Source organism: Anolis carolinensis, chromosome 3 (assembly GCF_035594765.1).
Source record: "Anolis carolinensis isolate JA03-04 chromosome 3, rAnoCar3.1.pri, whole genome shotgun sequence".
Lineage (NCBI taxonomy): Eukaryota > Metazoa > Chordata > Lepidosauria > Squamata > Dactyloidae > Anolis > Anolis carolinensis.
In genome coordinates this window covers 207,479,809-207,496,219 of record NC_085843.1, presented here as the reverse complement: position 1 = coordinate 207,496,219, position 16,411 = coordinate 207,479,809, and the positions used below count along the sequence as shown (strand labels likewise).

General features: G+C 36.8%; 1 protein-coding gene across 6 annotated transcripts in view; it reads right to left on the bottom strand.

Moving 5' to 3' along the window:
• The window catches only part of exoc6 (exocyst complex component 6), a 139,601-nt gene that overhangs the window by 27,455 nt on the left and 95,735 nt on the right, over positions 1 to 16,411 (bottom strand). For all 6 annotated transcript variants that reach the window (XM_016995337.2, XM_008115337.3, XM_003223776.4 and 3 more), the window contains 2 exons: positions 11,076 to 11,217; positions 8,189 to 8,262 (listed from right to left, as the gene is read on the bottom strand). In XM_016995337.2, coding sequence (XP_016850826.2) covers positions 8,189 to 8,262; positions 11,076 to 11,217 — 216 coding nt within the window. The remainder of the gene's footprint in view (positions 1 to 8,188; positions 8,263 to 11,075; positions 11,218 to 16,411) is intronic.

The window sequence follows — 16,411 nt, the reverse complement described above, 5'->3', positions numbered from 1 at the left end:
TTGTAAGATCAAGGAAGACAGATGCTTCTTATGCTATAGCAATCGTGAATGTAGACACCAAAGAAATGTTTAATTGTAATGTCCCCTTTCTTGCCATCATGAAAGAATAAGCCGAAGCAGTTTAGAAAGAACTGTCTTTTTGAGTTTTCAGCTTGAAAGGGAACCGTCTGGCAGAAATGTTCTGCAAAGGGCAAGGGTTCTGGCCAAGTTGTTCCTGTGTAGCCCGTTAGCCGTACACAAAGTCCTTTGAGACAAAGTGACAAACCATGTTAGAGGTAAACGCTGGTGGAACAGACGTAGTGCATCGTGCAGTTTTTAGGTCATTTGCTATGTTCCAAAACGTGAGGCACAGTGTTCGCAGAGCCTATGGACAAGCACATTTCTTTCTCTATGCAGAAGGTGCATTCCAATAAATAAACCATGACAATTGCTTGGCAGATGGAGACAAACTCTACTGCAAATATTTAGCAAATCATCTCAATGACTTAATTTGCATTAAACAACACAATGGGATTTCTGCTGTTATCAGAGAAACGTTTCTGTCCAGTGTATCCAAAGGGTCTTAAGTTCGTTCTATTACTTTCCTAAAGCTTTATACAGTGTAATATTTTACACATCTCCTTAGAAGTAATCCCAGTGGTTCATTAGGACTTATTCCCAAGCAGTACAGAAAGTCTTAAATATCAACAAATACAAACAAGGATTTGTGAAATAAAAATAACATGATAATGTATGAATATATTCTGTATTCTAAAACTCAAAAGATTGAAGATAACTGTGGGTGGATGGATAGACTTTTAAATCACAATAGAAATGTATATAATTTCAATGATGTGGATATTATACACACACACACAGAGAGAGAATTTGACTAATATAACAAGTATCCACATATGTATTAAAGGTAAAGGTAAAGGTTTCCTCTGACGTTAAGTCCAGTCTGTCTGACTCTGGGGGTTGGTGCTCATCTCCATTTCTAAGCCGAAGAGAAGAGCCGGCATTGTCCGTAGACACCTCCAAGGTCATGTGGCCGGCATGACTGCATGGAGCGCATATACATATGTATTACCAACCTATTAACAAAAGAAATTAACTCTGGGATATGTAAATAGATTGATATTATTAAAACTAGGGGAAAATAAGAGTATGTATAAGTAAACTATGCAGGCTTGGAGGAGAAGATAAGAAAAAGACGGGATAATATAAGAAGACAGAATATTAATGTAAACACCAAATGACAAGAATCTACTTGTTCTTAGAATAGAAGATATTGTAAATGGGATTTCTTTATATGTTAGTGTATATGTATAACAATATCCTCACCTTCCACATACCCAGTGATACAATAGACTCCTGTACAAACAAAACTCCATAACCTATATACCATATTTTTCTTCATCTCCCCTTCTCTTTCCCCCCTCCCTTTCCTTTTATGTTATAAAACTGTGAAAATGAAACAAAAACTTATAAAAAATACAAACCTCTAACCTCTCCATTAAAACTTGTCTGAGTTAGATATTTATATGGGACATATATGCAGAGGGACTTGCTTCCAAGTAGGTATATGTAGGATTGTATTGTTAGAATAGATTTTTTTTACTATATTATTTCAATATTTTTAACTGGATTTAAGAATTTAAGATTTAAGAATTTAAAGAAAGGACTGGAAACACATACCTCACCATAGTAAGATAATCACACCCAATTCCAATGCAATTGTTAGTGCCAATTAGATTTTTATTGTGTCAGAAGTAACTTGAGAACATACTACAAATCACTTCTGGTATTAGAAAATTGGCCATCTACAGAGTCATTGCCCAGGGGATGGCCAGATGTGTTAGCTGGAGGCTTCTCTCATGTCCCCGCAAGCTAGAGCTGACAGACAGGAGCTCACCCCGTCTTGTGTATTCGAACTGGCAATCTTCAGGTCAGCAACCCAATGTTCAGATCAGCAGTTCAGCCAGCACAAGGGTTTAACCCATTGCGCCACCGCAGTTCCTGTGCTAACTAGATGAAACTGGTTGAATTAACAGCACTTGAAAAACTATTAATTCACCAAATTTTCATTAGTTCAAAGAGTCTACTTTATTTCAGATTAACAAGACTTTAAAAAATGAACAATGGAATTCCCTTTTTAAAATATTCACATTTATTTAGTCTAGGACCAGTTTAGTAATACAGAAGAAAAACAAAACCCACTAATAATTACCAATATAAGAATAATAATAGGGACTTGAATTGAGTCTCCTTTGTGGAGAAAAGAAGCAGAGTATAAACACAATAATAATAATAATAATAATAATAATAATAATAATAATAATAATAATAATAATAAAAAATAATAATAATCCTAGCCCCCTCTCTCTCTCTAGCCAGAATCATGACTTCTTTCTTTCCAAGATTATACCTATAAAAAGTATAATATCTGCGGACTCAGGACCACAGGATGAAAAAACTGTGCTACTAGCATATATCCTCATACAGATTCATAGAATATTTCCAATATAAGATGTGACAGGATGTATCTCTTTCACATAGGAGTTGTTCCCCACCATTTTTGGGAACAAGCAGAAAAAATGAAGATAAAAACTACAAATCATATCTCCCATGTGTTCTAGTGAAGACCCCCAAATCTCGCTTGTGTATAATCCTAACAGACACTAATTTTACTCAGTTCCCACCACTCTAATATAAAATATGAAATGACTATAATTTGAACCTTAACATAGCAAAGGTTGTTTACTTTTCTTGTTCTTTTTAATGGCTTACTTCTGTAAACTGTCTTAGTCCTGGACCAGGGAAAGCATGGGACATAAATAAATATCATTAGCACCACCATTATAATCTTAATATATCTTCTGCATATTGGACACTACGAAAATGTGAAATAGTGTTCAAATGCATACAGGTGACTGTTCATTTTAATTTTAGCCACATCTTCAGAGGTGTATTGGTGTGTAAGATTCTCAATAGTATCTTGGCACTTAAGCTATAGGATTTGTTGGATTCATTTGGTCTGGCCTTGTTGAATTTGTCAGTTTGCCAAAAATAGAAATATTTTGTTCTCATGGCACAGAGAACACAGTAATTCAAGCCTGCTGTGATTTGCAGGAGAAACACATAGATACTTTATACCCCACATTTATTTTAACAGCAATTCCTGGCAAGTAATCCTTCCGTAAATCCTTGTGTTCCTTAACACCATATTATCCTAACCCTCTATTGATGGACTACATCCATTATCACTTGGAAGCTGTGTTAATCCCTTAGTAATTAACACCTTCATTAAAGAAATTTGAGCTCAAAAGAAGTTTAAGGTGCATTATTGGTTTAGTCAAATTAAGCTTAACAGGAATAAATTCTTATGTCATTGGAACTTTCAACTTCTTTCAACTGCGTCTTTCTAATCTGACATATTGCTTTCCCTTGATAGTGGGTCAAACTACATTGAACATTTCCCATGAATTCTAAACTTAGAATGCCCTTCAAAGTAGGGAGTATGATTTAGGCCCCCTCCAGAAGTTTTCAGAAGGAAAGAATACTGAAACGCAAGCCAGCAAGAATTCTGGAACAGATTCACTAAACTTTAGAACAGCCACAAGAAATGGGAGTTGATCTTATCTATTTGTATTTTGATGAAAAAATATTGCATATGATATCACATGGGAAATTACTACTCAAGCAGAACAACAAATATATCAAATAGCAGTATTCTAAGATAAGAGAGGAAAGGAAAGGAAGAAGCTGGCCATAACTAGGGAAGCCCATAGCAAACAAGTACAAAAAGTGGAGGAAGAAATCCTCTTGGAATAGGGAAAACCCTACATTTTCCAGCAAATAAATTAATGAAAACTGCAAAGCATATTTACATTTAACCAGTACTGGAATATTTCCTTTTGCCTTCCTTGAGCACTATTTGCTCAATTTATGACCCAAGGTTCTACAATGAGACTGAAAAATATTATTTTCTATTTACTTATTGCGCGGCATGGATAATTTCATAAACTGCTCTTATCATATACCCTTCCACCATTATTCTGAATTAAAACATTTCCAGACATCATGACCTTTCTTCATAAGTGTCCTGATAATTTTGGCTGCAAGTTTCTTTGATCTTTTCAGCTCCACAATATCCTTTCTGAGATGCAGCAAGTGGTACTGTGCAGTTTTGCAAGATCTCTCTGTTTGGATGACAAGTTCTTTCTGCTTTAGGGTGCATGACTTTTCCTTTACACTGACACACACTGACTAATTTATTGATCATTCAGCAGCTTGGTGATATCCTATTGGAATGGTTCCCTCTCTACCACCCCAAATAAGAAAAATCAAAGAAAATTTTCCCTGAGTAATTTATATTGCTTGCAAACATACCCCCGGCTATGGCAAACTGACAAAACTCCTACACAAAGATAAAACTCACAGCAGCATGTAGACCAGGCATGGGCAAACTTTGGCAGTCCAAGTGTTTTGGATTTCAACTCCCAGAAATCCCAGCCAGCTTACAAGCTATTAGGAATTGTGGGAGGTGAAGCCCAAAACACCCGCAGGGCCAAAGTTTGCCCATGTCTGATGTAGATGGTCATGTGCACATTGATGCACATCTCAGTTACAAGCCATTTCTTGCACAACCTACTTTCCACCACTCTGAAGCAGCCCTGAATACTTCTCCAAAGGACTATAAAGTTTTACAGCCAACAATGTGTGGGTCACATTTATGATCTGTTGCAGAAATTATTCATGTACTGTCCTCCTTCTCTAATCTTGCACACTGTCATGGAATCACACAGAAGCAGCAAGCTGTTGTTGAGATAACTGGCTTCCATTAGTAAGCATGTGATTGGCAGGGCGATAAAGTCTTTTCCCTCACAGGTCAGCTCCTTTTTAAAAAAAAGGGCAATCCTGCTGATCCATCTTTTAGCTACAGTCTCTCACTGAGTCCCAATTCTCTTGCCTTTTAGCTTTGATATGGTTCAAGCTTTCCCCCTTGTATTTGCCCCTACCTGTCATCAGCTCCTCTGCTCTGAACAGCAAATATCAGGAGTTTGACCTCAGGGCACAGTCCGGGTGGGCAGGTAAAACCTGACCACTGGACCCACTTCCTTATCTTTCATATCCTGCAATTCATGAAACAGTATCGAATTCAAACTGAAAAACAGAAGCATGACCCCTTATAGGAACTTTCTGAAAAAGGCTCTGTTGCCTTTCTAAGTATTCTTGAAAAGAATTGTCATCTGCCCTATTAAGCGCAATCATAAATAAAGAAGTGAGGGGGAAAGAGTGCTAAATCTTTACTAAGAGCTAAATGTCGCTCCCTATAAGGATTTATGTCAACACAACAAAGTGCTCAGTAGACAGGGAAAAAAATAAAAGGAGATAGCTTTTATATTCAAATTTTCAGGGAGAAGCAAAATCCCAATATATGAAATTAAATCTGTGCAAATAATTATTATCTACATGTTTGCTACCCATCTCCCTGAATAGGAGATACATAAAATATTGAATATATTATCATACTCAGTAAAGATATAATCTGTTCCAAAAACTCCAGGCAATGATCCAGGCAAACATTTAAAATAACTAATGCATTAGATAGGTAGATGCGATTAATTTTCAAAATTCTAGAGCACAAACTGTTTTGCAACCACAGATATCAGCATTTCTTGGTGTGCTCCAGGTGCTTAACCCTTCTTGGATCTTTGTACAACTATTCTTGCACATAATATTCATTATTAAAAACTTTAGGGAGATTTTCACTAAAGTTTGGTTTTAACTGGCTTCTTTCTACAGCTTTAACTCCAACTTTAGAGAATTTTTAAAACTCAAATCAAATGTATCATTTCCCCTTCTTTGTACATACCTTATTCCCATTATACCACACAGAAAAATGAATTGATATTTTACTCACAACTGCCCCAGTGCATATTATACTAGGATTTTCATTATACTTTACAGCCACATAAATACGGTATATCTGAATTTTAATCACTGAACGATTATGTCATTAATAAGCAAATAAGCAAGCCCATCAGAACTCCCATCTTTGATATGATGGGACGTTAGCTTGCAAGGTGCTGTAACAACCAAATTACTAGGAAGAAACCAATGTGAAATATGTGCTAAAAAGGTAAAGGTTTCCCCTTGACATTAAGTCTAGTCTGGGTGGTGGTGCTCATGTCCATTTCTAAGCCGAAGAGCCAGTGTTGTCTGTAGATGCCTCCAAGGTCATGTGACCGGAAGCGCTGCTACCTTCCCACCAAAGCAGTACCTATTGATCTATTCACATTTGCATGTTTTTGAACTGCTAGGTTGGCAGAGGTTGGGGATAACAATGGGAGCTCACCCCATCCAGCGGATTCAAACCGCCAACCTTCTTCCGGTCAGCAAGCGCTGCAGCTGTTTAACCTGCTGCACCAGTGCATGTTACTCAATAGCAAAATAATTCACTTGGTTGAAAAGAGCCCAAGATTTTCACAAGCTCACAATATCACAACAATAATGAAATCACAAGAACGTAAGATTCTATGAGTTCTATGAGTAGGATAAAAGCGTGTTTGCATAGTTTACTATTTTTAAAACAGAAATACAATGTTCAGATAGTTGACCTTCAGAGTTGGCTGACATTTCAGATTGTGTAGTCCCGAACCTCAACAATGTAGTGCAACAGTATAATTATGCTAGATAGTTTATAACAAAAATTTGGTGCTGGATGAGCAATGTTTCTTCTGATGAGTTAAGGAATAGTCATACTCAGTCTTTATTGTACTATTTTAGGATTTTTTTTCCAACTGAATATGTATGTTTCTGCATACCTGGTGAGTCTAAGACCACATGTGGAGACTGATTTTATTGCCCTACTGATGGGCATTGCGCTAGTTCACCTACAACCTATACCAGTTTCAAGGAACAGCAGGAAATGAAATAAAGAGAGAAAACAATTGGGGATCCCCTCTCCAACCAGCAAAAAATGCGGAACTTTACAGCTAGACAAATTTTCTGTTTGCCTATGTGTGACACATGTTTTATATTCAGAATATCCAAGGTTCAGACTATGATATTTCTAGATAGGACTGGAGAACTCTGATTGTTGTAGTCATTACAGACAAACTACATTCAATGAAGACTAGAGTACCAAGAAAGAAATAATGGTGTCAAATGGAATTTGTTGAGTATAATGTAGCCAATATGCTACAAGCAAAAAAAAAATCATAGTCAACTTGAAAGCCCAAAGTATATTTTACAAAAATATTAACTAATTACTAGAATAGGTTTTGAAGAAGTTCAAACTGAAGGCCCAAACCTAAATTGTCTTGCTGAATCATTTGTTTTTAACTTAATGTTGACCAAGATTGCCAGGCGTCCTGGATTTTAAGGGACAGTCCCGTATTTATATAAAATGTCCCGTGTCCCATTACATCCCAGGCCGGGACATCAGTTATCCCGTATTTCCAAAATAGGCCTTAGGACAGTGGTTCTCAATCTGGGAGTCCCCAGATGCTTTGGCCTTCGACTCCAAGAAATCCTAACAGCAGGTAAACGAGATGTTAGCTCAGATCTGTCATGGTTTACAAAGGCACTGTGCTGTGTGTGTTATTTGGAAAATAAAGTGCATGAAGCCCATTGGCTGAGCCTGCAAAGACCTGGGGATTGATTTGATACTGTCTCTGCTCTGCTGCTGCAGAACCAGTTTAGACAAGTTTTTCAGTGCTGACTGAGTACTGCTGGTAAAGAGAGCAGAGTACTCAGAAAGGCCTTGCTATTTTGAGGCCTGTTGGCTGCTGAGAAAAGAGGATGAAGAACCAGGACTGTATTCTTCTCTGAAGCAGATCTGTGGATTGAGAAAGGACTGTTTCTGACTGCGAACTTCTGTAAACAATCAGGGGGATCATTGTAAATACTACTGTTTTTTCTTGATCTCTTGGAATTAGTAAAGTTCTTATATTTTTGTTCTGCAAATGTTATTGTTATTGTTATGTTATTGTTCTGAGGGAGACTCTGGATCATGGGCACATGTAAGAGCTTCCATTTCTTATCATCAATCCGTAATAAGATCTACCACTGGGTATTTTCCAACCCTCATTTTTGCTGCTGCACCTTGTTTCCCTCCCCTAATACTGTAGACTGCACCACAAATCAAAGGCATGGCATCATTAAAACATGACAATTAATAGGCATATAAACAACATCTTACTTGTCTGAGGTCAATGAATGCTAACTGTAGGGTTTCTCCATGGAATCCAGGTACAGGTTCAGAACCAGCAAATACTGCAGAGTAAGAAAACAATTAGAGAATGTGAGTTCTAATTAAGTACAATTATTCTGCCATTTTAAGAATGATGATTTGGAACAGGGATGGCAATAATGTACTATTCCAAATATTTCAGAACTCACAGCATACTTTGGCAATACTGTCAAAGTTGAGATGTTGTATTTCAACAATATCTGGAGCAATACACAATTCCCACCACAAAGTGTAATGTGCACATTATTTTCTTTCAAAGACTTTTGCCCCTGTTCGATTCTACATAAATTTCAGATTAATTCTAGTTTGATTTGGGTTGCAGAATTCAAATCTTTGAACAATTTGTTACAATGTAAGAACTGAAACAAGATAAAAACACGTATTTACTAAAGCAATGTTAACCCTTAAGCAACAATATTTTCAAGAATACTACAGTGTTCCCTCACTTATCACAGGGGTTAGGTTCCAGGACCACCTGCAATAAGTGAAAATCCGTGAAGTAGGGACGCTATATATTTATACATTATTTTAGTAGTTATATACAGTAGAGTCTCACTTATCCAACACTCGCTTATCCAACGTTCTGGATTATCCAATGCATTTTTGTAGTCAATGTTTTCAGTACATCGTGATATTTTGGTGCTAAATTCGTAAATATAGTAATTACTACATAGCATTACTGTATAGTGAACTACTTTTTCTGTCAAATGTGTTGCATAACATGATGTTTTGGTGTTTAATTTGTAAAATCATAACCTAATTTGATGTTTAATAGGCTTTTCCTTAATCTCTCCTTATTATCCAACATATTCGCCTATCCAACGTTCTGCCGGCCCATTTACGTTGGATAAGTAAGACTCTACTGTACTATTTAAGGCTTTATCAACCAATCGTATGTTGATAAATCGTCTCCTTCTCCTCTCGTTGCTGCTTGGGCTCCTTTTCTCTCCCTTCGGCTTCTCCTTCCTCCCTTCCTTAGGCTGTAAATTGTAATTTTTTATGATTTATAATATTTTTTTAGAGTTTATTGAAAAACTGCAAAACAGCAAATCCGCAAAAAGTGAACCCTGAAATAGTGAGGAAACACTGTACTTGCAAAATAAAACACACACACACACACACACACACAAATCCCTTGAGGCAGTTAAATGGCAGAATATTTATCTTGGCTCCATAAATATTTAGCATTCTTAAATGTAAAGTATGATGAAGATGATCTTTTTATATACCCTGCTTTTTCTCCCCACAAGGAGACTCAAAGCAGCTTACATTAAAAGCATTTCAATAGAATTGGAAATCTACAAATATATAAACATTAAAACAGAATTAAACATCAATGGTCCACCGTAGCTAAGACATCAAAATTCAAGTTATAGGACAGTTAAGGAAAAATGCCTTGGAGCAAAGGCAGGAATCTGTGCCTCTCCAGACACTGTTGAACTGCAACTCCCATTAGCCCTCATCATTTGTTATCTTAATTAGGGTTGATAAGGACTGTAGGTCACAAATCTTTGGCAGCCACCAGTGTTAACTCATGCTGTTAGGGAAGGGCAAGGTGAAACACTGATATATATCACAGCTCAAAGAGCACTACAAAATCCCACTGATTTTGATTTTATCTCCACTGAATGTCAGATTCAAATGCCCCCATTAGATATAAGTCATTTTCAATAATACATAACGTATGGAAAACTTCTGCAAGCCCCTCTTCATAAATTAAATCATATGAGAACAACAGAACAACACCTCCCAGATCAGACTATTTCATTTCTTTAAACATTTGTGAATCTGAGAGTTCTCAAAAGTGTCACAATGTTCTCATAGAATAACAATTATTTAAACTATCAAGAGAAGGAGACAAAAGAAATTCAGCACAAAGCTAGTTCAATGAAAATTAAGTCCAGCTGAATTTGCCTTAACCAAAATTCTTGGGATCAGAAGTTTTTGGAATTTGGGATTTCCCGCTGATTTTGGGAACACTTGTTTTTGCATATATGTACATAGTGAATGAGGGATTGGGGGGAAAGGGGGCTAGTAACATGTCCAGCACCTGCTGATTTTTTCCCTAAAGGTGCCTGCAACATCATGCACTGCTATTGGTTGGGTGGAAAGTGAATGTGGAAGTGTTTGAGACCTCTTGTTTTTATGGGGCCTTGTGCAAGTAGTCTTCTCCCACTTCCCCATCTTCTCTTTCCCGTTGCAGATCCTTCAGGAAAAACTCAGAATGCATTGGACGTGTGATAGCCCCCTTTATCCAGAGGCAGAAGGGTGTGACAAAATATTTCTCTTTTTAGAATATTTTGGATTTCTAGACAAGAATGACTCAACCTGTACTTTATTGAGCTCAACATGAAAGGCATTTATCTTCTGAATATTTATATTCTTTTCAAAAGTGAAGACTTTTCCATTGGTTCTTTCACAGTGGTGACAGTGGAGAGACTTCCTACAAGGTTTTGATAGACAAGTGCTAATGTATCAGAAATAAGTAGCAAATAAACAGCAACGCTTCAATTGCTTAATTCCTTGGAGTAATCAACAGGCTCCCAGCTAGTAATTAATTGCTTAGAGAAGACATTGCCAACAGCTACAAATTGTCAGAGCCTGCAAAGTTTAGCCAGCAGGGCAGTGGAAAAACAAGTGCATATACACCAGGGTGATAGTTACAACTCTTCCAGTAAGTTTCTCATACTCCAAAATGTAAATTGTTAGTATCCTGTGAGATATATAACTGCATGAAACTTTGAATATACAAGATAAACAGGTTTATACGTTTGTTTATTTCCATAAATGAATCCCCCTAAGTAGCAATATTTAGTATATTACTCAGTATACTTACATTCACACTGTATCACATCTAGATTAAACTGCTGGATGGCTCCCATGCTTATTTGTTTTAATTCATTATCCAATAGCATCTGCATCAGGGTAGTTGACAAGTGCTGGCAGGCTGACATACAAGCAGTCTGGGCTACTTTCCCCTATTTAAAAAAAAGATAAGTTGTAAGAACATGCTGATACCTTAATGAGAATGTGTAGCTTTTCCCGCATTTATTCAACTTAAGGGAGACAATGAACGCTTAATGCTCACATTATCCATTTGAAAAGTTATGCCTATTCTGAGAAAGCACTTTTCTACACAAGGACCAATTCCCTAATATTATCAATTCACACATATAACCACACAGATACTACAGCTACAATATAGACAACTGAAATGAACATATTCAGTCTTGCACATTGAGGAAAAGGCTTTGCAGCAGTGTTTCTCAACCTTTGGGCCTCTGGGTGTTTTGGACTTCAGCTCCCACAATTCCTAAAAGCTGGTAAGATGGCTGGGATTTCAAAATGCCTGGAGGCCCAAAGGTTGGGAACCAATGCTTTAAAGAAAATCCCCTATTTTTCATGGCTTATGATCATCATCAAGGATATCTTGGAATGCTAGAAGTTTCCCACTTGAACACTAAGATGCTTTCTATCTATACAGCTTCTACAACATATACACACAAAATAGGTGGAAATAACTCAAAAAATCAATTATTTGCCAAGTCACATGCAGCACTCTGCTGTTGAAACCGCCCCCCCCCCCAACATATATTCAAAGAGACACATTTTCATTCCTATACACATAGCATAAATGCCACTGCTATTGTTTAATGAAATCAGGTTGGGGCTAACTCCAACACAGCATCTTTACGTTTAATTACTAGGACTTATTTCTGATTAAAGACCAGATCATAGCCTTTATGCAACTATCTCATCAAATATAACATGATTTTTTTGTTTTGCCAAGCATTCCAAATTGTAGAAAGCTTTATCTATTGCTAACATGCTTGGGCTGTTTCTCATTCCTCAACTGACATGTTTGAGAAAACACTTTTCTTTCAAACAAAGTCAATTTATGAAGTTAAATACTGGAGTTTAACAGAGGGGATCAAGCACATGTTAACTCAGAAGTACTCAGTGTTCAATGAGGCTTACTCATACATAACTATATACTGGCTTAAAGACTGTCATCCACTGACTTGATGTACGCCTGATTGAATAAACAGGATTTACATCAGAGTAAGCATGTACATTATTGTAATCTAAGCGTGTTTTATTTAGGCAAGTGGAATCAATTATAGAAGGTGTTTCCAAAATATGGACTCAATTTGAAGCATATACTGCTTTGAAATTGGGTCCAACATTTTGAAACACCATATATTTTGTGACATATCAGCTGCCAGGCTTTAAAAGGAGACAAGTACTCATGCTTAGCAAAAAATTACATCCTATGCCAACACTGTATCGATGAAGCAATTTGTTATATATGCAAACACGTCTATAGTCGCTCTGGGCAGCATTCATGCAGTCACTGATAGAGCCAAAACTCACAATATGAGAGATACCTGTGTGAAAATTTGCCTATTTTAGAGTTGTATGCATTGATATACAGTTGCTACAGTATATGTTGTTAATATTTCTAGTATTTTAAATGCCTTCTGCAGACCTGTTCTATGAATGCCCTATTTGGCGGAAATTGAAAAATGACTATACACATATTCATAGGGAAAAACACCAACTATATAAACAAATGATCACACACACACAGCATGCTTGCATGTCTGCCAAACTTAGTAGTAATTACACTGGGAGACATGCAGTTCTACTCCTAAATGGAACAACATCAATATGAACGAGGAAAATGAGGGAAGGGGAAAGGAAACCAAGAATCAATGGGTTTAATTTAATTATGACGCAGCAGATTTAAAGACACACAATGGAAATGTTCTTTTGATTTAACAGAACAACTGCATTTTGGTTGAATGTAGTGCTCCATCAAATCAGCTCCGTTTTACATATAATTTGCAGCCACCATAATGCAATAACAGTAAGCATCTTAATGTTGTGAATTTAAAACAAGGAGTAATACCTTATTAAATTATAATTGCAAAAATATTAGGAATTATATTGTTATACAATATACCATTTCACATTTTCATCAAACATAATGAATTCAGTTGTTTTAAACGGGAGTATTAATAGCACTGGAGCAGAAAGTAATGGTTACAATGCATGGATATGAGTGATAATTTCTGCAACATTTTGAGATTTAGGTTGTATAAAACATACGTTAAATGCTTGTTACAGTGATAGACAATGCTAACACCCTAAAATTGCTTTCAACTATGCACTTGGACTACAGGCTTATTGTTCAGAGTACAAGAAAAGTAGAAGGAGGAAAAGGAACATGTTAAAACTATTTGAGATCACTCAGTTTTTATTTCGATGCAAGAAAATGCAAAAAGTCCTGAGGTTTGAGCTTTAACTAGGTATCCTGAATGTTGCTTGAACTGCTCAGTTTACTAGAAACATTATACACAGGTGGGTCAAAAGGTTTTGCCTCCTGCATCATAAAACGTTATAAACAAACATATAATAGCTGAAGTTGCTACAGATCATAGCCTGGACTATTCTCTACACAAAACTACAGTTCAACATAGTCACCATCAATTTGTACACATTTGCGACATCGTTTAACCCAGGCATCAAACTTAATTTGGAAAAATTCAGGGTCTTAATTCGTAATCCATGATTTTAAAGCTGTTTTAATGTCATTCAAGTAATTGAATCTGAAACCACGTAGGTTATCTTTTTGGACCTCTGAAAGAGGATTATTCAGGCTATGATCTGTAGCAACTTCTGCTGTTATATGTTCATTTGTAATGTTTTTATGACACAAGAGGCAAAACATTTTGACCCACCCTTGTATATGTGTGCATTTTTAAAAATACAGGTGTCCCAAGCTGAACAGAAATGGCATGTACAGAAATGGCTATAGAAAAAAAAATGCTCCTTTAAAGTAGTGTATTTCCTCAAATTCATGTTAAGCAGATAAGATCTGGCTATATCATAATTCAATATGGAGGATCTTTGATCACCACTGAATTCGGCTACTTTTAAGTACTGGAAGTTTTATATGAACTCCTACGCTTTATTTTGAATTAGTTGCTCAGTTGCTTCCAAAATCATCTGAAATAAGTTTGCACCGGGTCATTATTTGAGGTTACTATTTCACTTACACATTTCGACAAAAGAAAAAAAAGTTTTTATTTCTTTTTCTTGGTGTTAACTATTACAACCGCACTGTTACACCATAGTAGGTTCACCTTTATGCATCAGCTGCATCCATTCATGTTTTTCTTTTTTGCCACTGGAAAGCAAGAAAATAAGGATTCTCTTACATAAAAATCACACCTGCTAAGAGATTAGGCGCCTACATTTTACTCACCCTACACATCTGCTGAAATACAAGTTTGCAAAAAGAGAAAACTCTTAGACAAACTTCTTGTATTTCAAAGGAGGCAGTAACAGAGAATCTGCTGACATTTTATATCCTTTTTGTCCTATCCAAAAGCTTTTCTCTTAGGAACAATGGCCGCAAAGAGGTATTCGGCCCCTAAGAAATTCCCCAAGGGTCAACCATATGCATCCTTCCATGGCACCTTCACGGTGCTGCTTTCTCGACCCATGCTAGCTGTCTCAAAAGCAGCTTTCATCATTCAGTAGGGTGTCAGTCAATATGATTTATGGACTGCATTCAACAAAGTCAAAGCATACAGAATGAGAAATATGACTACAATCTCCTAATTTGTTTTGTATTGAGCCACTTAGGAGTCAAAGACCCGATGTCAGACTGAGACCGGCAACACAATTAACCAGCCGGTGACAGATTCATCCATCCTCCCTGCCAGGCTGTGCCAATCAAGGACAGCATGAGACGCCATTGGGAAGAATCCGAAAGAGACCCCTTTCTCTAAGTAGCCTACGTGGGCTTCTGATTGACAGTTTCTGAACATAGCTCGCAGGGTACTACCACCCGTTATCCAATAGTTCTTTGCCGCAAGCTGTGAAATAAGGCTTTTGCTGCCAATCATACAAACAATAAGACACAATCCACAATCCCCCAAGCAAACAGGGGACAACAAGATGTGTCTGGTAGCTCTGAAAGGCTAGCTTTGTAATTAATTTAACAATATTAAATCATGTATAAAGTAGAATTTTTCTTCCCATATATCAAACTGGACATTCAAATGCACATATTTAAGTCTATCTATCTATCATCTATCCATCTATCTATCAACTTTCTCAAATGGGTACTTTTGTGAAAGGAGGAATTAAAACTTAATTTGTTCAATGTAACTAAATCCCATGTCTCAGGAAAGGGGTTTTTAATAATGATCGACCATATTTATAACTGCATTTGTTGGAGGCTAGTTCATAAAGCATGCTGGAAACCTTTGCTGATGTTCTCTTCTCTAAAAACAATTAATATCATCCCACTTTCAAGAACTTCATTGCCAGTTAATAAAATTACTAGGTTAGCTTCTATAAGAATGTTATAAACCAACTTTCACAATCAGGATGCAGGGTTGTGATTACAAGAACAAATTTTTGAATTAAGTGACAATAGCTTATGAATTCACATTACGAATGGTTTTAAAAAATTTGAAAAGGCTCAATTTCGTTCTTCATACACAATAGGAAAAGCTGTAGATAGGAAAAAAGATTCTGATTAATGAAAACGTGCCTTTGATCCCCTTTTATTTCTTTTCATTTAACAAAATCTAATTTTCCTAACCTACAGCTTTTCATATTGTGCAAACAAATTTTATATGAATTTGTTAGAAATTTCCAAGCCTTTTAAAAAGGATGTAAAGATCACTAACCAAGGGCCCTTCCACACATCCATAAGTAAGGTAAAGGTTTCCCCTGACGTTAAGTCCAGTCGTGTCAGACTCTGGGGGTTGGTGCTCATCTCCATTTCTAAGAACCGGAGTTGTCCGTAGACACCTCCAAGGTCACGTGGCTGGCATGACTGCATGGAACGCTGTTACCTTCCCGCCAGAGTGGTACCTATTGATCTACTCACATTTGAGGCAGGGAGCAGCCAGGTTTTGAAGTTGCAAGGCCATTCAATGCTAATCAAGCTGGCCAATTGCAACATTCACAGTTGCCTCAAGCAGATAAGAGTTCTTTCCACAGATATATAAACCCCACTTGCCTAGTTTCCAACAGACCTCACAACCTCTGAGGATGTCTGTCACAGATGTGGGCGAAACATCAGGAAAGAATGCTTCTGGAATATGGCCATACAGCTCGGAAAACTCACAGCAACCCAGAGACTTCATT